Here is a 21,757-nt window from a genome sequence, read left to right on the forward strand (position 1 = left end):
ATAAGACGCACCTAAGAAGACACCCAAATGTGTAGGTGGGAGCTCTGTAGAGGAAAGGGAGAGGACAGGCAGTTTAAAAGATGGCACTGGGAAAATTGCACTGTCCATATAGAAAAAAGTGGAATTCACACCATACAAAAAGATAAGCGCCAGATGGGATAAAAACCTGAATGTGAAAAGCAAAAAAACTGTACTCCTAGAAGATGTGTGTACATAAATACCATATTCTCCTTTGTTTTGTTACAGTGTATGCCAGCCTGAATTTTGGCACTAAGACACAGCAGACGTTTGGTAGTCAAACAGAACGTGCATCGTCATACTCTGGTGCAAATCTAAGTCCAGGAGCCTTCATCCTTCCATCCTGTCCTCTCTCATCACCTCGGACCAGTCCAAAGCACACATCTCTTACTGTATCTCCAAAGAAGTCGCAAGATAATTCTGTTAATTTCTCAAATTCCTGGCCTCTTAAAAGCTTTGAAGGCATATCAAAGCCAAGTCCGCAGAAAAGGCTCGTTGGCCAAAAACCATCTGATCCTACAGGTAGAAATAATGATAAAAATTAATACTTTGTTCAAATTTATTTGTATGTTTGAATTACTACTTTGGAGTTAGGGTTGTTTAATCTTTAGAAGCTGGTAAATTACATTTTGTTGCTCTGGATTGGTAAATATCTAGGAAAATATATAACTGTGTTAGATCAAATGTGTAATATAAAATTCAATTGAAATTGTCATTTCTTTCTTTTCTTATATTGCCACTTCGAAACGCTTTTTCGGAACTTGGCAAATAATGCTTTATAATGGACATGAATATGGACAGCCTGAGAGCCGACTAACACATGTTAGGTGTATGTTAAAATTATTTTGAAAGGTCGTCTATTATTTGTTACAAACTAAAATATTCTTAACAGTAGCCCACTCCTAAATCATGAAATGAGCATTAAATTTATTCAAAAAAGATCCAGTCTGAAAACAAAAAGCCTATTAGCGGCAGCCCCATGTCCCACGTGCTTTCTTCTCCACAGCCTCTGAGGTGAGGTGCTCCACCTTTGAGCTGCCCCACCAACGCTCATGGTCCAGGTTAGAGCCGGCAGTCAGGCTTTATCGCTTTCTCTCAGCACTGAACTTTCATTCCCTTCTATTAGTTTCTTTCTATGTTTGTCTTTCCTACAAGATCAAATATTGTTTTGAAAGCTGAGACGTTACTCAGTTTGTTCTCCCAGCCCAGGATGACTGCTATGCATATGGTAGTCAGGCAGATGTTGCTTACGTAATTAAAGCAAGGCAGAAAAGTAGTCCTTGTAGCTTACCATGGACTCTGCCATACAAATATTCATCATGGCAATGTGTATGATGATAGCAGTTTAACTTGGTATATAGAATATCTTTGTTTAATATGAAAGGGTTTCCAGTGGCTCATTTTTGTTATATTTAGGGGACAGTAATACTTTTATCTCATTTTAAATAGTAGTCTTTATTTCTAATAAAACGTAATGTCTTTTTTAATTTAAAACACTGTATTCCAAACACCTTGTGATTATGACTCCCACTTCTCTGAAATTAAAAAAATGTAAAATATGTATTTTCCATGCAGGAGAAAATTCTCAAGAAAAACCTCCTCCAGTTCAACTTACACCTGCCTTGGTGAGATCACCGTCATCCCGACGAGGCTTAAATGGGACCAAGCCTGTCCCTCCCATACCAAGGGGAATCAGCCTTCTGCCTGATAAAGCGGATTTGAGCACAGTGGGACCCAAAAAGAAAGAGCCTGATGATATTTGGAAGAGTGAAAAAGATAGTCTTAAAATTGATCTTTCGGAATTAAATATCAAGGATAAGGATTTGGACCAAGAAGAGGTTAGAACCAAATATCGTTTTTAATAATTTTAAAATGCTTCTAATTTTCTATAATAGTTGTTATTTAAGGAAAAAGTAAGTACCTTTTATCCCATAACATGTTTTCTTGTTTGTACAAATATTTCATGTTCATTATAGAAAATGTGGAAACTACAGTGAAGTATTAGGAAGGTGATTCATTACACTAAATCCCTCTACCCAGAATCATTTACCATTAACATTCTAATGTGTTTCCTTCCAGTATTTCTTCTATGCGTATATTATTCCTTTTTAAGTTAAGAGTATGAATAATACAGCAGTATATCCATGCACTAACCCCTCCCAAATGATCAATTTGTTTCCTATTTTTTAAATAAATGAAACATGCTATAGTGCCCTCTCTAACCCGGTTCCTCCCCCTCCTTGACCAGAGGCAACCACTAGTATCATTAATTTGTATTTTATGTGTATTTTTATACTTTTTATATTAAAATGTTAATATTTTGATATGTTTGTTTATGGTGTATTTATATAATTGATTTTGGCTTATTTCTAGTTTTTGCTATTGCAAACAGTGCTACAATGAACATTCTTGATCATGTCCCTTGTACATATGTGCAAGTTTGTTTATCTTTATGAAATCTTTTGAGATCATGTTGTGTAGCATCTTTGAATCACAAGTCACTCTGTTAATACTATGAAAACATGTTCCCGGTATAACTCATACTAATGATGTCAGAGAAGGAATGTGGTGGTTATATTAATCTGGATTCAGAGCCCTCTTTTCATAGATGCTTCCTGTTTATCCTATTAGTTTGCTTATCTCAGGTTTTAAAAAGTGTTTTACACTAAATACATAAACACTCAATGGTGATATTTCGTGGTCTTATTTTAACCTATTTTTAAGGTGTAACCATCATACTGATAGTTTGCTCAATAAAATAAAGTTAATATTAATGCATATTTTAAAATATCTTTTTAAAAACATTTCTTTAATGTTAAGCATGTGTAAAACTAACTTATGAAATACCCAAATTGGTTCTTAATGAATTAGTCATTCCAACTTCTAACTGCTTATAAAATATTTCCTTTTTTTCCCCCTGCTTGTATTTCAATGGTACTTGGAAGGGAATTTATGTAAAGGGAAGAAACTTATAGAAGTATTTCCCTAAATTCCCCCTTAAATGTCATCTGCTCCTACATATTTTTCATTATTTTTATAACTGAAGTGTAGCCCTTTTTCTTTTAATGGATAATTTAAAGGGTAATTTCTTTTATATGATTGTTGGTAAATATGAGAGGATACCAATGTTTTTAGATATTCAACCTTCCAAGGATTTACGAGAGAAGTGGCCATACTATTGAATCAACCATTATAATTGTTATAGTCAAAATGTAAAGAAAACACAGTTTATGAATATTTCTGTGTTCCTAATTTGTTCGAGGTTCTCTTTCCAACCGTAATATATTAGTTTGTAATAAAGAGTTTTACTCTGCCTTTCTAGAAATACTTTGCTTCAGAAGTCACTTGCAATGATCTGTTATTCTCTGAACTATAACACTGGCAAGCTTGATGTAAACCTCAAATTTTAGAAAACTGCTTACTTTCTGTTAACTTTCTCATAGAACCACTAAGTAAGCCCTGTCAGCACAGCAGTGACCTAAGGTTAGCAGGACCTCTGTGACTCAAGTCTGCTGTGGACCATTTGATTCAATGATTCATTTATTAATTGAATTATTACAATAGATTATTCATTGTGCCCAGTGCTGGAAATACTGTGGTGAATAATAGCTTTAAATCCTTCCTCTTAAGGGACTTACAACCTAGAAGTTTGTTTATAAATACCTGAGGGACAAAATCTGTATTTATACTATGTCCAGATATGTTAACATCCATCTTGTTAGTACTGGATTGGAGAGTGGCTAGCTAGGTGTAGTTAATGGAGTTTAAAATTTAAAGATAGGGGCCAGCCCAGTGACATAGTGGTTAAGTGTGCATGCTCTGCTTTGGCAGCCCAGGGTTCACAGGTTTGGATCCTGGGCTCGGACCTACACACCACTCATCAAGCCATGCTGTGGTGGTGTCCCACATACAACATAGAGGAAGATTGACACAGGTGTTAGCTCAGCAGGCAGTCTTCCTCAAGCAAAAAGGAGTAAGAGTGGCAACAGATTTTAGCTCAGGGCCAATCTTCCTCACCAAAAAAAAATATATATATATATATAAATTTTTTAAATCTAAGGATAACTTTTACCAATATAATTATCTTATAAAGTTAATTGTTTTTATTTTTTCTTAGATGCAGAGCTCTCTCAGGTCCCTTCGTAATAGTGCAGCTAAGAAAAGAGCAAAACTGAGTGGCAGTACTTCTGATCTCGAGAGCCCTGATTCTGCAATTAAGCTCGACTTGACTATGGACTCCCCATCTCGATCTTCTTCTCCAAACATCAGCTCCTACAGTGAAAGTGGAGTCTACAGCCAAGAATCATTGACTTCTTCCCTCTCTACAACTCCCCAGGGGAAGAGAATAATGTATTTTATTTTTTGACATGTTAAATGAATGCTAATCTGTAATTTGTAGTCTGAAGCCCTAATATTATATTTGAGAAAAACTTTTAAGATCATCTGTTTTTTAAGATCATCTATTTTAAAATGTTGAAGTATGTTTAAAAGACAGTAGAAAAGTTTACAGATATTGCCTTGCTTAGCTTTGGTTTGGAGTGGGGCCAGAGAGAGAGAACAGGGCCCCCGCTGTCACCTAGAGAGAGAATAGGGCCCCGCTGTCACCTAGAGAGAGAAGAGGGCCCCACCTGTCACCTGGAGAGAGAACAGGGCCCTGGCTGTAACCTAGAGAGAGCCTGGCCCTGGCCATAACCTAGAGAGAACATGACCCCAGCTGTTACCTAGAGAGAGCCCGGGTGTAATCTAGAGAGAACGCAAGGCCCCAGCTGTAACCTAGATTAATGTAAACCCCATTCCCGAAGCCCCAGTTCTTGTTCTGCCCGCCCAGGATTTATCCTAATATTCCTTATTCTTTAACTCTTTTCTGGATCATTGACTCTTGCAGTTGACCTATAGCTGATATTACTGCTTTCATTTAAAACTCAGCATTGGGGCCGGCCCCGTGGCCGAGTGGTTAAGTTGGTGCGCTCTGCTTTGACGGCCCAGGGTTTCAGCAGTTCGAATCCATGGCACCACTCGTCAGGCCATGCTGAGGCGGCATCCCACATGCCACAACTAGAAGGACCCACAACTAGAATATACAACTACGTACTGGGGGGTTTGGGGAGAGAAAGGAGAGGAAAAAAACAAAGATTGGCAACAGTTGTTAGCTCAGGTGCCAATCTTTTTTTTTTTTTTTAAGATTTTATTTTTTTCCTTTTTCTCCCCAAAGCCCCCCAGTACACAGTTGTATATTTCTCGTTGTGGGTTCTTCTAGTTGTGGTATGTGGGACGCCGCCTCAGCGTGGTCTGACGAGCAGCTCCATGTCCGCGCCCAGGATTCGAACCAACGAAACACTGGGCCGCCTGCAGCAGAGCGCGCGAACTTAACCACTCGGCCACGGGGCCAGCCCCTCAGGTGCCAATCTTTAAAAAAAAATAAATAAAAATAATAAAAATAAAAAATAAATAAAACTCAGCACTGATTTCCCATTAACTTACGGATAAACTTCACCCAGCCGTTAGCCTGCTGCTGTTTTTTGCTTTGCATTGTCTTGTAGAAGCTTAGCACTCTGTGCCGCAGCTTTTGCAGCCCTCTCAGGAGTCTGCTCACAGCTGTAGTGCTGAACTGAGAGTCCTGGCCACCCTACACCGACAGCGAGGTGTTTGCCAGTGTAGCAGTTTGACTGACCTTTCCAGATTACCTCAGTAACCTCTGAGTCGTACACAGTGATCCCGCTTGATTTCTGAGCATTTCTGTGACCCTATTCTAGACTTTGGGGGAATCCCTTCCCTCTACTTTAGACGAAAACCTAACGGTACAATTGCTAGGTCAGAGGGTGGATGTACATTTAACTTTTTAAGTAACTGCTAAACAGTTTTCCAAGATGCTTGTGCGATGTTACACTCCCACAGCAACGCATGAGAGTTCCAGTTGTCTCACATCCCTGTTAACATTTGCTGCTGTCAGTCTTTTTAATTTTACTTTCCTTTGATTTTATTCTGAACTATGCTTATATACAGCTATTAGAATTAAATATTTAAAATTAAATTATTTTCACTTCCGTGAACTGGAACTTCTAACAATGTGGGTAAATAGAGATTACATAATCAAAGGAGAGATGGTGTTCTGTTGACTTCCATGAAAAAGAATGTTTTATTTCAGCAGTTCATAGAATTAAACTGAACTTTTGTGTCCCATTGTGAGAGGTTTGTCTCACCCCATGATTTCCTTCTCGTTTTTAACTTAAATAGCAGCTTATTTTACAGTTGGAAATTTTTTCTTACTGGGAGCAGTAAGAAAAAAATATTACAAACAAATTCCTTTGTTGTAATACCTAGGTAGAATAATGCAGTATATTTACAAAATGAATTTGGAATGGCGATATGGGCTGGTGAAGTAACTATGTTTAGATTAAGTTACCAGACATTTCAAATGTATATATATTTATCTTTGAGACCTAAAGTCATCCCCTTATCCTCTGTGAATGTGAAATTTTACATTATAGTCTCCTACAGTTGCAAGGTCCTGTAAGTAATTTGGAACCCAGTTAGGAAGAAAAGTTCATTTTACTTTTTTTTTTTTTGAGGAAGATTAGTCCTCAGCTAACATCTGCTGCCAATCCTCTTTTTGCTGAGGAAGACTGGCCCTGAGCTAACGTCCTTGCCCATCTTCCTCTATTTTATAAGTGGAACGCCTACCACAGCATGGCTTTCCCAGCAGTGCCATGTCCGCACCCGGGATCTGAACCAGCGAACCCCGAGCCACCAAAGCATAACGTGCACACTTAACCGCTGCACCACCAGGCCAGCCCCAGAAAAGTTCCTTTTATATTATAACATTTAGAATTCACTATTCCCTAAATTGTCTCTTGGAGTTATTCCCTTCAGATATTGAACTGTGTGAGAAGAGAGTTCAATATATCCTCAATGATGGACTGAATTTCCTTTAATGAATTTAGTATTTCCACATTTAAGTTGAATAGCTTTAGAGCAATTATTCTCAACCAGCTCGCATCCTGCCTTAAAAACAAAGAAAGCCACTGCTATCTCATGCAGGGCTGTCATCCTTAAATGAGTTTTTTGTTTTTAAAATTGGCCCTGAGCTAACATCTGTCGCCAATCTTTTTTTTCTTCTTTTTCTTCTTCTCCCCAAAGCCCCCCAGTACATAGTTGTATATTCTAGTTCTGCTGTGTGGGATACCGCCTCAGCATGGCCTGATGAGTGGTGCTAGGTCCACGGCCAGGATCCGAACCAGTGAAACCCTGGGCTGGTGAAGCAGAGCACACAAACTTAACCCCTGGACCATGGGACTGGCCCCCCCTTAAGTGGGTTGAAGAGGAAATATTATTGAGAACCATCTTCTGGAAGTATTTTCTTTCATCCAAGTCAAATACACTCAGTATAAATGTAAATTGACAGTCATCTATTCTAGAGAAATTACTCTTTTAAAGTATTTAAGGTTCATTTCTCACTAAAGCCAATTAATATGTCTACCCAACTATTCTACGAATTGTACTCCTTTGTAAAGCCTCTTCTTTATAATACCCATCACTGAGTTACTGACATTCCATCACTTACTGATTTAAAACAGTTCCCTTACATTCAGATTTAACATTCTTCAGTTTGTTTTCTTTGTGAAACAAGGCCTGTAGGCCTTTATAATGTTGGGGAAATACAGCAAAGAATAGTCCGGAAAGAAAGCGGCATTTGCTAAACTCACTTGTTGCTGATCTCTTATTTATAATGTCTCTACTTGTATTATAATTGTAGGTCCGACATATTTCCAACATTTGGATCAAAACCTTGTCCGACAAGACTTTCTTCTGCAAAGAATAAGAGCTCTCAGGTCGCCGAGCAGAGCACCGGTGCAGGTATCCCATGGCTGCCTTATAAATACCGTTCACACACACTGTGATTTTTAAGTGATGTCAAAAGTAATAACGAATGCATATCAGATTTAGAATTTTTATAGTTACCAATTAAGACTAATCATCTTTTTAGCTCCTGAAAAGGCCATTTTGGCAAGAATAAATATACTCTTATTCTGGGAAGAAATATTTCCCTGAATAATTGATCCCCCTGTAGGCCCACAGGTAAACCTGTGCCTGGCTCTCTCATCCAGATATTTTGATTCAGTTGGGATGGAGTACAACCTGGCTGTCAGTGTTGAAAGCTCTCCAAGTGATTCTAATGGACAACGTAGTTCTGGAACTGCTGGGCATCACAAAAGGCAATTTCTGTTAAAAACAATATTTAACTAGTAGTGAAGTTAATGTGTATTTTGTGTTTAGAATTTTGTGAACTAACCTGGAAGTTTCTGTAACATCACTTTTCAGAAAATAGATTTAGTTACTAGTAATCAGTTAGAAAAATATTTGGATCCTGATCTATTTAGGATGGGAACTGCATGCAATTCTTCTATATGATTAGTAAAACAGTATTGAATTATGAATGAATTATAACAAATTGATCTCAGCGTGAAAGTCCTAACAATTTTAAGGCTACTTTACCTCCCGTCATAATTACCTTCCTGAAAAGCTATGTATGTATCTAATTGTTTGCTACGATTTTTAATTTCTTGCTCCTAAATATGTCTAATTTCATCTCCTCTTTTTAATCCCCGTTATCACTCTTACTCATTTCTTACCTGCTTAGCTTCCTAATATTTATCTCCAGCTTCAGTCTCCTTCACTTACTGTGCATTCCCCACGATGCCAATCTGACCGTATTTCCCAGCATGAATTTGTTCGGGGCATTTTTCCATGATCTGGCCCCGCCTACCTCTCCAGCCTCATTTTTAACTTCCTGTACCTTGTGCTCCAGTGAAGTCAGACCACCTGCAGTACAATTTTCTATCTCTTTGCACCTGTACGTACTGTTTCTTCTGGATGAAATCTGGAATGCACACCACAGCCCAGTCAGCTGTGAAAATAGTTCACTTGCTTTCTCTGGGAAGCCTTCCCTTATTCACAAACAAAATTATTACCTCCTTTATGGTAGCATTACATGTTGCACTGACATTTTTATAGTGGTTGCAATTATTTTACTATTTTGGATTCTCCGACTTTTGGTCCCCAGAGGTGATTTCCCTCTGATTACCTCCCATGTGCCTGTCATAATCATGAATGTCTAACTCAGCTGGGTCTGCCTGGTCTACTGGCTTGCACAAAGCTGGTGTTCAACGAGAGATAGTTACTCTGCTAGGCACAGGAAGACAGTATGTGTATGCCTTGGAGTCTGAAAGACCCCAGCTCCAAGCCCAGTTTGATATTTAATAACCATATTGCTGAGCTGTGCAAGTTACTTACCTGCTCTGACACTGAGTTCCCTCATCTGATAATGTGAACTTTGAGAAGGGTAGTGAAGGTTTCAATACAGAACGTCTGTAAAGCACCTAGGGCTCTTGGTGAGTATTTGTTCCCCTAAAGGGGAAGGCACAAAGAAATACAATACATATGCTTACTCTTTGATCCTCTTTTAAGCCTAATCATCCTAATGAATTATTTGTAACTTTACAAGTATTTTTATAAATTTGAAGGAACGTATTATTACTAGATTGTTTCTAGGTTATAAAAACGGAGCCCTCTTTTGGAAGAATATCTTTGGAATTAGAAAAGAAGAGATTTAGAAAACCTAGATTTGAGTTTCACTCTGTCCCTAGTTGTGTGAACACTGTGTACTTCTCTGTGCAATATTTAGTGTTTCCCAAACTTGCCTAATCCTAGGAACCACCAGGGATGCATGTAACATAGATTCTCGGCCTTACCTCGGACCTAATGAATCAATCCTCAGGGTTGAAATCCATATTTTTAATAAGTGACTTAGGTATTTCTAGGATCACGTTCTGGAAACACTATTACTGAATTCACTCTATTCTTGGTTAAATTTAGTATGCTTTCAAAATGTAAAGTTGCTCATGGTTTAGGACTTTATAAAGTTGGGTGTATATTTTTTATTTATGTGGGATAGGATTTGTTTTGTTTTTAGTAAGCAAATGATTCCTACAAGTTTATCAGTTAATTGGTAAAACCTCAAAATCATAATGCTCAGAATAAAGAATATCTGAAGACAAACACAATTCTGTAAATACTATAAATTCAATCTGTCTTCACAATAGCATTTCCGAAAAATATTTCCACGTATGTTCTATCACTACCTATTATAGCACATTGTGCTAAACTTCCTGAATGATGTGAAAGTTTTTTCCTGGAGCCTTAGATCAGAATCACCTATTAATAGAAAGCATTTTCATCCAAGGCCAGTATCCTTATGAGGCTTACTTATGAATTAGCTGTCAAAACTAAGAAGAATCTAGAAAGATAGCCACGTTACTCCCCAAAGGTCTCTATCATTTAATGTCAGATATCTTTTGAATCTTTCTCTGTGAACTGACTTAGTGCCCTTGCCCCGACAGCCGTCTCCTGCCCAGCGGCCGCCAGCCACGTCCTCTCCCCACCATCCTGTGTCTATTAAGATACCCACAGCAATATTAAAAGCAAATTCTATTTTATTATTACTACTGAATGGTTTAAATAGGAGCTATATATAAAAATGCATGGTGACTCAAATATATGGGGCTAGGATTTTCTCTTTTAGACATTTTGGAGTTTTAACAACTGCAAGTTATTAGTGTACCTATTAGTATAGGGTGGTCAGTTTAAATGTCGATTAAAATGTTTGTTATTTGTTAAAAGGAAGCCTACTTTAGGATTTTTATTTGTTTTATTCTTTCTTTCTTTTTGGTGAGGCAGATTGGCCCTGAGCTAACACCTGTGCCAGTTTTCCTCTATTTTGTATGTGGGATGCTGCACAGCATGGGTTGATGAGCAGTGTATTGCTCCATGCCCAGGATCCAAACCTGCAAACCCCGAGCCAGCGAAGCTGAGCGCACGAACTTAACCACTATGCAGACTTACCACTACACAAACTTAACCGCTATGCAACCAGGCCAAACCCTGATTTGTTTTATTTTTAATTAGGAATATAAGATTTGGGGCTTTACACTATGCTAGGTGCAGTGCTGAGCCCTTTACATGTACTTTCTTCCTTGAATCCTCAGAATGGTTCTGGAAGAGGTACTGCGGTTGTCCCCGGTCTCCACTAAGGTGGCGTGCCTTGCCCAGGTTCTGTCAGCGGTGAAGTGGCGGTGCTGGGTTTAAAACCAGGAAGCGTGATTCCAGATCCTGAACTCACAGTCTCTGTGTGGTTCTCTGCCAGCGAGCCAGCCAGCAGAGCCCATCACATGAGACTGGAAGGAAAGAGAGAGTGGGGAGGCCTCTCTCAGGACACAGTCTAGAAAGTCTAGATTTTTAAATTTTTCTTTTGTCTATAAAATTTAAAATGCCATTAAACATTAAAGCCCATCATAGTTTTAAAATATATATATTTGGTTAGCTCTTTCAAACATTGAAAATTGTATTTCATTGTCATTTTAAAGCTGTTTTATAAAATGTAGTATAGCTAATAAACGTTCTTATCTGCTAATAAAGTAAAAAAATGACAAAATTTAAGACAAAACTTTTTAAATTACTATAATGTTATAATTTCTAATATTATGTTACTAACCTTTTTAAAAGCTTATAAGGCGAAATAGATTTAGAGGGGAGATATGTACTTGTCTATAATATTACCTAAATCATTCAAATAAATATTTTTATGTATTTTATTTTATAGGGATTACAACATCCAATGTAAGCATAATTGGTCAACGTATGAACTATGGGTTTGGATGTGGTGATTTTGAAGATGATAGGTCACATGACATTTCCCCTAGTGTTTTAAAAATACAAAATAAGGAACACCCGAGACATTCTAAGCATACAAAAGGTTAGTAAATTTCATAAGTTAATTTTTAAGATTGTATGTCTCTAAATCAGAATCCTCCCTAAGCATGCCAATAAAGAAAAATTAACTGAGATTTCTCAGTTTTGAGATTTCTCTTCCTACCCTTCTGCTTTTAGGTTGTTGCTTAAATAATTTTGCCAAATAGGAGAACACACAGGTTCGCATATTGTTTTATGGGCTTGCCTGAGGTGCCCGTTCAGGGAAGTGACTGCCCTGGAGGGTAAAACTAGGGAATCGGCCTATGACAGCTAATCTTTGACAAAGGAGCTAAGAACATACAATGGAGAAAGGAAAGTCTCTTCAATAAATGGTGCTGAGAAAACTGGACAGCTACATGCAAAAGAATGAGAGTAGACCATTATCTTGCAACATACACAAAAATTAACTCCAAATGGATTAAAGATTTGAAGGTAAGATGTGAAACCATAAAACTCCTAGAAGAAAATAGAAGCAGTACACTCTTTGACATTGGTCTTAGTAGGATCTTTTCAAATACCATGTCTACTCGGGCAAGGGAAACAAAAGAAAAAGTTAACAAATGGGACTACATCAGACTAAAAAGCTTCTCCAAGGCAAAGGAAACCAGGAAAAAAATGAAAAGACAACTCACCAACTGGGAGAAAATATTTGCAAATAATATATCCAAAAAGGGGTTAATCTCCAAAATACATAAAGAACTCATACAACTCAACAACAAAAAAACAAACAACCCGATCAAAAAATGGGTAGAGGATATGAACAGACATTTTTCCGAAGAAGATATACAGATGGCCAGCAGGCACATGAAAAGATGTTCAATATCACTAATCATTAGGGGAATACAAATCAAAACTACAATGACTCATCACCTTAACACCTATTAGAATAGCTCTAATTACCAAGATAAAAAAGAACAAATGTCAGAGAGGATGTGGAAAAAAAGGAAGGCTCATATACTGCTGGAGGGAATGCAAACTGGTGCAGCCACTATGGTAAACCGTATGGAGATTTCTCAAAAAATTAAAAATACCATACATCCAGCTATCCCACTACTGGGTATTTATCCAGAGAACTTGAAATCAACAATTCAAAGAGAGTTATGCACCCCAACATTCATGGCAGCATTATTCCCAATAGCCAGGAGGTGGAGGTGACCCAAGTGCCCATCAACTGATGAATGGGTAAAGAAGATGTAGTGTGTATACACACACACACACACAATACGGAATGCTACTCTAAGCCATAAAAAAATCAAAATTGTCCTATTTGCAACAACATGGATAGAACTTGAGGGTACTATGATAAGCAAAATAAGCTGGACAGAGAAAGACAAACGCCATATGATTTCACTCACATGTGGAAGATAAACAAACAGACAAAGAGAACAGATTAGTGGTTACCAGAGGGGAATGGTGATTGAGGGGTGGGCCTAAGGGGTAAAGGAACACATCTGTATGGTGACTGACAAATAATAATGTAAAACTGAAATTTCACAATGTTGCAAACTATTATGAAATAAAACAAATAGTGTAAAAAAGACTAGGGAATCCCTGCTGACCTGTACTCCCCAGGATACACACACGCGCACACACTGATTTTTTACACGACATTTTATCACTGCAGTGGGGTGGAGAAATCGTGTGAGTAAGGGACTCCCAGAGGCCTACTTAGATTGTGACCATGGAGTAAGTGTAGAAACAGGAGTATAATTTCCCTGTAGTAGAACCTGGGAAAGCTTCTTTATTATCGCTAACCATTGTGAGCAATTTACATCCTTTCTTTTTTTTTAAACTTAGTAGGAAATCGCACCTCTGACTGCTTTGTCCATTTTTCAGAGATCCTATTACAGCTGCATTTTTTAAAATTTCCCTAAGGATAAGAGGAAGTGATTTGGAAGGGTATAAATATTTAATTACAGTAGTTAGAAGTCGCCTATATTGAAGCATTGTAATCTTCCAGTAAGTGTAAGGAGCTGTCATCTTTCGTGTGTAGCAACTGTGTTTGTGATAAGGTCAGCTTTTGTTATTTCTGATGGTCTTAGGTGATATTTATGCAGGCAATCAGGCTTTTTAGGACATGTATATTTTTTTGTGGAAATAACTCAAATTAAGTAAGAGGGCGCTTGATTAGAAACTTTTCTCTTTTTTTGTAAATTTCTTGAAATGTTATCCATGATATAATTCAGTGTCTGTTCTTTGTGGAAGAGACCAGTTGTCCGTTGTTTTTACAAAAGAGAATGACAGAGTCTTTTCATATTTACTTCCATGTTTCGTTTCTCATGTAAAGAAAATCAAGTACAAAATTGTTTTTCCTAAAAGTGACTCATACCCTAATACATAGTTTTTTAATTTTCTTTTTTTTAAATTGTTTTGAAATAATTGCTGGATTTGCTCATTCGCTGCTAGTGGCGTCCTTTTTGGGCAGCAAACCATAACAATATTTCCATCTTCTGACCAGCAGTTCGTCTACTCCAGAAAGTTACTCCATTCTCCCACTTCCAACTCTAACCCAAACACCTGCTAGGTCTGTCTAGTCAACAAGAATCAACGCGTTCAGAACCTGCTCTTCTTCCTTTGTTAGCCATTTTTATTAGTAGCATCACTGTTTTCCCAGCTGTGGAGACTTGAGACTTGAGAGCTGTCTTTGTCTGCTTCTCCGTGCCCTCCAGGTTCGGGCAGTGGCCTGCCTCCCAGTGTTTCTCAGCTGAATCTGGACCTTCATGCCCCTGCCCTGGGTTGTTACAGTAGCCTTCTCGGGAGACATCTTATCTCTTGTTTTCATCCCTTTGTAATCCAGATTGCTGTATAGACTTCCATATAAACTATCTTTCTAAAGTGTGGTCGTCCTCTCTAACATAACTCAAAACCTTGAGTGGTTGCCTGTTTCCCACAGAATAAATTTCCTACTCTGTAGCATAATTTTTTTTTTTTAGGAAGATTAGCCCTGAGCTAACTACTGCCAATCCTCCTCTTTGGTAAGGAAGACTGGCCCTGAGCTAACATCCATGCCCGTCTTCCTCTACTTTATACGTGGGACGCCTACCACAGCATAGCTTTTGCCAAGCGGTGCCATTTCCGCACCCGGGATCCGAACTGGTGAACCCCAGGCCGCCGAGAGGCAGAATGTGTGCACTTAACCGCTGCACCCCCAGGCCGGCCCTATAGCATAATTTTTAAGACCCTTTATAATCTTGCCTCAGCTTAACTTTCTTGCATTACCTCTCACTGTACTCTTTTTCATGCCCTATGCTCTGCATTCTTAATACTAGAAGTTTTCTTAGTTTGCGTGTGCAGTCTGCCTAGATGCCCTTTCCCAGTGTTAATGTGTCAGATCATGTCTGCTTTTTGAATACTGGCTTAAAAGCCATTTCTTTAGAAAGCTTTCCACACTCTCCTGGTCTGGAGTAGTGTAAGTTACGTAAAAGTGGAGATACTGCCATCTTTATGTCCCTGTTATGCTTTGTCGACAATAGTTGTTCAGTGCCTCCTGTTAAATGAATGGAGGGGTGATGAGCCAAGCAAAGCTAGTTGTGTAGCCTTGGGCATGACTGCTCAGATATTGCATCCCCAAATAATCGGGTTAAAGCAGTGATTGCACTGCTGAAGGGAATAAAAAGACTTCCCGAAGACGTATTGGCAATGAGTGGCCTATGTGAGTGGATTCATTCCACAAGAAGCCTTAGACTTTTTTTTTAATTGAGATTCATAATAGTTTACATCATTGTGAAATTTCAGTTGTACATTATTTCTTGTCTGTCACTGCATAAGTGCTCCCTTTAACCCCCTGTGCCCACCCCCACCCCCCTTCCCCTAGTAACCAGTGAACTATTTTCTTTGTCCATGTGTTTGTTTATATTCTCCATATGAGTGGAATCATCTGGTGTTTGGCTTTCTCAGTCTGGCTTGTTTCACTTAGCATAATTCCCTCCGGGTCTATACATGTTGTTGCAAATGGCATGCTTTTGTCATTTTTTATGGCTGAGTAGTATTCCATTGTATGTATATACCACATCTTCTTTATCCAATCATCAGTCGATGGACACTTGGATTGTTTCCATGCCTTGTCTATTGTGAATATTCCTGCAATGAACACAGGGGTGCATATGTTACTTTGGATTGTTGATTTCAAGTTGTTTAGGTAGATACCCAATAGTGGGATAGCTGGACCATATGGTACTTCTGTTTTTAGTTCTTTGAGGAATCTCCATACTCTTTTCCATAGTGGCTGCACCAGTTTGCATTCCCATAAGCAGTGAATGAGGGTTCCCTTTTCTCCACATCCTCTCCAACATTTGTTGTTTTTTGTCTTGGTAATTATAGCCATTCTGACTGGTGTAAGGTGATATCTCATTGTAGTTTTGATTTGCATTTCCCTAATGATTAGTGATGTTGAGCATCTTTTCACGTGCCTGTTGCCCATCTGTACATCTTCCTTTGAAAAATGTCTGTTCATATCCTCTGCCCATTTTTTGATGGGATTGTTTGTTTTTTTGTTCTCGTTGAGTGTGTGAGTTCTTTATGAACTTTGGATATCAACCCCTTGTCTGATAAATGATTTGCAAGTATTTTCTCCCAGTTGGTGGGTTGTCTTTCCATTTTGTTGATGGTTTCCTTTGCTTTGCAGAAGCTTTTTAGTCTGCTATAGTCCCATTTGTTAACTTTTTCTTTTGTTTTCCTTACCCAAGTAGACATGGTATTTGAAAAGATGTGGCTAAGACCAATGTCAAAGAGTGTACTGCCTCTATTTTCTTCTAGGATTTTTATGTTTCAGTTCTTACATTCAAATCTTTAATCCATTTGGAGCTAATTTTTGTGTATGTTGCAAGATAATGCTCTACTTTCATTCTTTTGCATGTAGCTGTCCAGTTTTGCCAACATCATTTATGGGAGAGACTTTCCTTTCTCCATTGTCTGTTCTTGGCACCTTTGTCAAAGATTAACTGTCCATAGATGTGTGGTTTTATTTCTGGGCTTTCAATTCTGATCCATGGATCTGTTTGTCTGCTTTTGTGCCAGTACCATGCTGTTTTGATTACTATAGCTTGGTAGTATGTTTTTAAGTCAGGGATTGTGATGCCTCCAGCTTTGTTCTTTTTTCTCAGGATTACTTTGGCTATTTGGGGTCTTTGGTTCTTCCATATAAATTTTTGGATTCTTTGTTCCATTTCTGTGAAGAATGGCATTGGGGTTCTCATTGGCATTGCATTGAATCTGTAGATTGCTTTAGATAGTATGGTCATTTTGACTATGTTTATTCTTCCGACCCATGAACATAGAATATCTTTCCATTTCTTTATGTCTTCCTCAATTTCTTTCCGTGATGACTTATAGTTTTCAGTGTACAGGTCTTTCACCTCTTTGGTTAAGTTAATTCCTAGGTATTTTATTCTTTTTGTTGCGATTGTAAATGGGATTGTAATCTTGATTTCTTTTTCTGCTAGTTCATTGTTAGTGTATAGGAATGCAACTGATTTTTTTAAATTGATTTTATACCCTGCAACTTTGCTGTAGTTGTTTATTATTTCTAGTAGTTTTCTGGTGGATTCTTTAGGGTTTTCTATATATAAAATCATGTCATCTGCAAATAATGAAAGTTTCACTTGTTCCTTTCCAATTTGGATTCCCTTTATTTCTTTCTCTTGCCTAATTGCTCTGGCCAATACCTCCAGTACTACGTTGAATAGGAGTGGCGAGAGTGGGCACCCTTATCTTGTTCCTTTTCTCCAAGGGATGGCTTTTAGTTTCTCACCATTAAGTATGATGTTGGCTGTCAGTTCATATATAATCTTTATTATGTTGATGTACTTTCCTTCGATACTCATTTTATTGAGAGTTTGTATCATAAGTGGATGTTGGATCTTGTCAAATTCTTTGTCTGCACCTATTGAGATTATCTTGTGATTTTTACTCCTCATTTTGTTAATGTAGTGTATCAAGTTGATTGATTTGCAAATGTTGAACCATCCCTACATCCCTGGAATGAATCCCACTTGATCATGATGTACGATTCTTTTAATGTGTTGCTGTATTCAGTTTGCCAGTATTTTGTTGAGGATTTTTGCATGTAAGTTCATTAGTGATTCTGGCCTGTAGTTTTCCTTCTTTGTGTTGTCCTTGTCTGGTTTTGGTATCAGGGTAATGTTGGCCACATAGAATGTATTAGGAAATGATGCACCTTCTTCAGTTTGTCAAAATAGTTTGAGAAGGATAGGTACTAAATCTTCCTTGAATGTTCAGTAGAATTCTCCAGAGAAGCCATCTGGTCCTGGACTTTTGTTTTTCAGGAGGTTTTTAATTATTGTTTTAATCTCAGTACTTGTGGTTGGTCTGTTCAGATTCTCTGTTTCTTCTTGATTCAGTTTTGGGAGATTGTATGAGTCTAGGAATTCATCCATTTCTTCTGAGTTATCAAATTTGTGGGCATATAGTTTTTCATAGTATTCTCTTGTAATCCTTTGTATTTCTGCAGTATCTGTTATAATTTCTCCTCTTTCATTTCTAATTTTATTTATTTGAGCCTTCTCTCTTTTTTTCTTGGTGAGTCTGCCTAAGGGTTTGTCAATTTTGTTTATCTTCTCAAATAACTAGCTCTTAGTTTCATTCATCCTTTTTACTGTTTTTTTTTTAGTGTCTTTTTCATTTATTTCTGCTCTGATTTTTATTATTTCCCTCCTTCTTCTGACTTTGGGCTTTGTCTGTTCTTCTTTTTCTAGCTCTGTTAGGTGCATTTTAAGATTACTTGTTTCAGATTTTTCTTGCTTGTTGAAGTGGGCCTGTATTGCTATGAATTTCCCTCTTATGACTGCTTTTTCTGCATCCCATAAGGGTTGGTATGCTGTGTTTTCATTTTTATTTGTCTCCAGGTATTTTTTAATTTCGTCTTTGATTTCTTCAGTGATCCACTGGTTGTTCAATAGCATGTTGTTTAGTCTCCATGTATTTCTGACTTTCCCAGTTTTCTTCTTGTGGTTGATTTCTAGTTTTGTAGCATGTGGTCAGAAAAGATGGTTGGTATGATTTCAATCTTCTTGAATTTATTGAGGCTTGCCTTGTTACCCAACATATGATCTATCTTTGAGAACAATCCATGTGTACTTTAGAAGAATGTGTATTCTTCTGTTTTTGGATGGAATTCTCTATATATGTCTATTAAGTCCATCTGGTCAAGTGGTTCATTTAAATCTACTATTTCCTTGTTGACTTTTTGTCTGGATGATCTGTCCATTATTGAGGTCCCCTACTATTAATGTGTTGCTGTTAATCTCTCCCTTTAGCTCTGATAATAATTGCTTTATGTACTTTGGTGCCCCTGTGTTAGGTGCAAATATATTAATAAGTCTTATGTCCTCTTGGTGGAATGTCCCTTTTATCATTAAATACTGCCCCTCTTTGTCTCTCATTGTCTTTTTTAACTTGAAGTCTGCTCTGTCTGATAAAAGTATGGCAACACCTGCCTTATTTTGTTGGCCATTAGCTTGGAGTATTGTCTTCCATCCCTTCACTCTAAGCCTATGTTTGTCTTTGTAGCTGAGGTGGGTTTCCTGGAGGCAGCAGATTGTTGGGTCTTGTTTTTTAATCCATCCAGCCACTCTGTTTTGATTGGAGAGTTCGGTCCATTTACATTTAGAGAGACTATTGTTATATGAGGGCTTAATACAGCCATTTTATCTGTTTTCTGGTTGTTCTATGTTTCCGCTGTTTCTCTTCCTTTGTATTTCTGACTGCCATTTCATTTTGTTGGTTTTCTAAGAGGGATTTCTTGGTTCTCTCTCTTTTTGTGAATTGTCGCTCTGCTCTGATTTTTTGTTTAGTGGTTACCATGAGGATTGTATGAAAGATATTGGAGATGAGATAGTCCATTTTCTTCTAGCCTCTTAGCTCCATTAACCTAAGCAGGTTCCTTCTCTTTCCTCTCCCCTTCTGAATAATTGCTGTTACACATTGTTCTGTTTTTAATTTTGTGAGTTTCTGGCTAAGTTGAAGTGTTTATCATTACTTTTGATGCTTTCTTTCCCTTTCTCTTTTAAGTTGTAATTGAGCCTTTGCCTCCCTGTTCTAGTAGAGAATTGCAGGTTTCTGATCATGTCTGTCTATATATCTCCTTGCTCAGAACTTTGTAGAGCTTTGCTTTTTTGTTGCTGGTGTGAGGACATCTTTAATTATTTCTTGTAGGGGAGGTCTAATGGTGATGAACTCCCTCAGCTTTTGTTTATCTGGGAAAGCTTTCATTTCTCCATCATATCTGAAGGAAAGTTTTACTGGATAGAGTATTCTTGGCTGAAAGTTTTTGTCTTTCAGTATTTTGAATGTATCATTCCATTCTCTACTAGCCTTCAGGCTTTCTGCTGAGAAATCTGCTGAAAGCCTGATAGAGTTTCCTTTGTAGGTTATTTTCTTCTGCCTTGCTGCTCCTAAGATTCTTTCTTTGTTTCAAACTTTTGCCATTTTTAGTATTATATGCCTTGGAGAGGGTCTTTCCTCATTGATAAAGTTGGGTGTTTGATTAACATCATTTATCTGTAAATCTGAAACCATCCCCATGTTTGGGAAGTTCTCAATAATTATTTCTTTGAACAGGCTCTCTGCACCTTTCTCCCTCTCTTCTTTCTCTGGGATACCTATAATCCTTATGTTGCTTTTCCTAATTGGGTCAGATATTTCTCAAAGACTTCCTTCATTTTTTTTAAATCTTAGTTCTGTCTCCTCCTCTACCTGTAGAATTTCTACATTTTTATCCTCGAGAAGACTAATTCTTTCCTCCGTAAGATCAATTCTGTTTCTTAATGATTCTAGATTATTATTTGTGTCATTAATTGTGTTCTTCATATCCAGAATTTCTGCTTGATTTTTTTTTATAGTTTCAATCTCTTTGGTAAAGAGATTCATTTTATTGCTGAGCTCCTTGAATTGTCTTTCCATGTTTTCTTGTAAGTTGTTGAGTTTCCTTGTGACAGCTATTTTGAATTCTGTTATTTAGGTTATATATTTCTGTCTTCAGGGTTGGTTTCTAGAGAATTGTCATTTTCCTTCTGGTCTGAATTGTCACTCCAGTTTCTCATGGTGTTTGATGAACTAATCTTTTGTTGGGGCATTCGTCATATTCTTAGGACACAGATTCCCCCTGTTACACCTAGGGGCGAGCAGGAGCAGTGTTTCTGGCCCCATCCCATCTCCTGGAAGCTGTGGAGGTGTTATGGGTGCTTGCCCCAGCCTGGGATGCGTTCAGGCACTTGTGTGGACTGTCCTTGTCAGGCAGGACTTCCTCACTAGGCTAGTACCTCCCTTTGGCACCTCACGGGCTTCTCTGAGCTCCCCCTCCCCGCCAGAACGTGATCACCAGTGGGCTCAAACCTGCCGCGCCTATTCCCACAGCTGCCTGGATCCGTTCCCTCTTGGGAAGCACAGTTGCACTGTGAGCATTCACACACACCCGGAAGGTGTTTGCTTCAGCGCAGACATCTGCTGAGGTCCCTGTTGATGATCTGCAGTCGGCGGGGCCACTGAGCTTGGTGGCAGAGCTTCCTTGCTGGGACCTGAGCTGTGGCTGCTCCTTTATGGCATGGGGACAGGAGGGCTGCCTTTCTCTGCCAGGAGAATGACCATGAGCGCGGGCTAAGAGTTACTGCCGCCTCCTCTTATGGTCAGCTCACTGCGTGTTCCCACTTTCTGGGCACTTGCACCAGGTTAGAACACATTTGTGTGCATGCACAAGGCTACCAGTGGAGAGCAGGGTGTGCTCACCTATCTCCACCACTTTCTGGAGGGCCCATTCATCCACCCTCATATTTGCAGTGGCGTGTGTCTCTCAGGCATCCTGTTGTGCTGTGTGGGCTTCCTCCATTGGTCAGTGAGTGTCCATTTAGTTATAGTTCAAAAGTGGGAGAGACGGAGGGAACAGGTCCCTCCGCCATGTTGCTGACGTCACTCCAAGAAG

The 21,757-nt window shown here is 38.4% G+C and overlaps 1 protein-coding gene across 4 annotated transcripts in view; it reads left to right on the forward strand.

Annotated features, from left to right (window-relative positions):
- The window catches only part of TOGARAM1 (TOG array regulator of axonemal microtubules 1), an 84,205-nt gene that overhangs the window by 25,177 nt on the left and 37,271 nt on the right, over positions 1 to 21,757 (forward strand). For 2 of the 4 annotated variants that reach the window (XM_023624500.2, XM_023624493.2), the window contains exons 4-8: positions 247 to 540; positions 1,594 to 1,856; positions 4,136 to 4,368; positions 7,772 to 7,872; positions 11,675 to 11,827. In XM_023624500.2, the coding sequence (XP_023480268.1) occupies positions 247 to 540; positions 1,594 to 1,856; positions 4,136 to 4,368; positions 7,772 to 7,872; positions 11,675 to 11,827 (1,044 nt within the window). The remainder of the gene's footprint in view (positions 1 to 246; positions 541 to 1,593; positions 1,857 to 4,135; positions 4,369 to 7,771; positions 7,873 to 11,674; positions 11,828 to 21,757) is intronic. The other 2 variants (XM_014734159.3, XM_023624508.2) reach the window with 1 other exon arrangement.

Source organism: Equus caballus, chromosome 1 (assembly GCF_041296265.1).
Source record: "Equus caballus isolate H_3958 breed thoroughbred chromosome 1, TB-T2T, whole genome shotgun sequence".
NCBI lineage: Eukaryota > Metazoa > Chordata > Mammalia > Perissodactyla > Equidae > Equus > Equus caballus.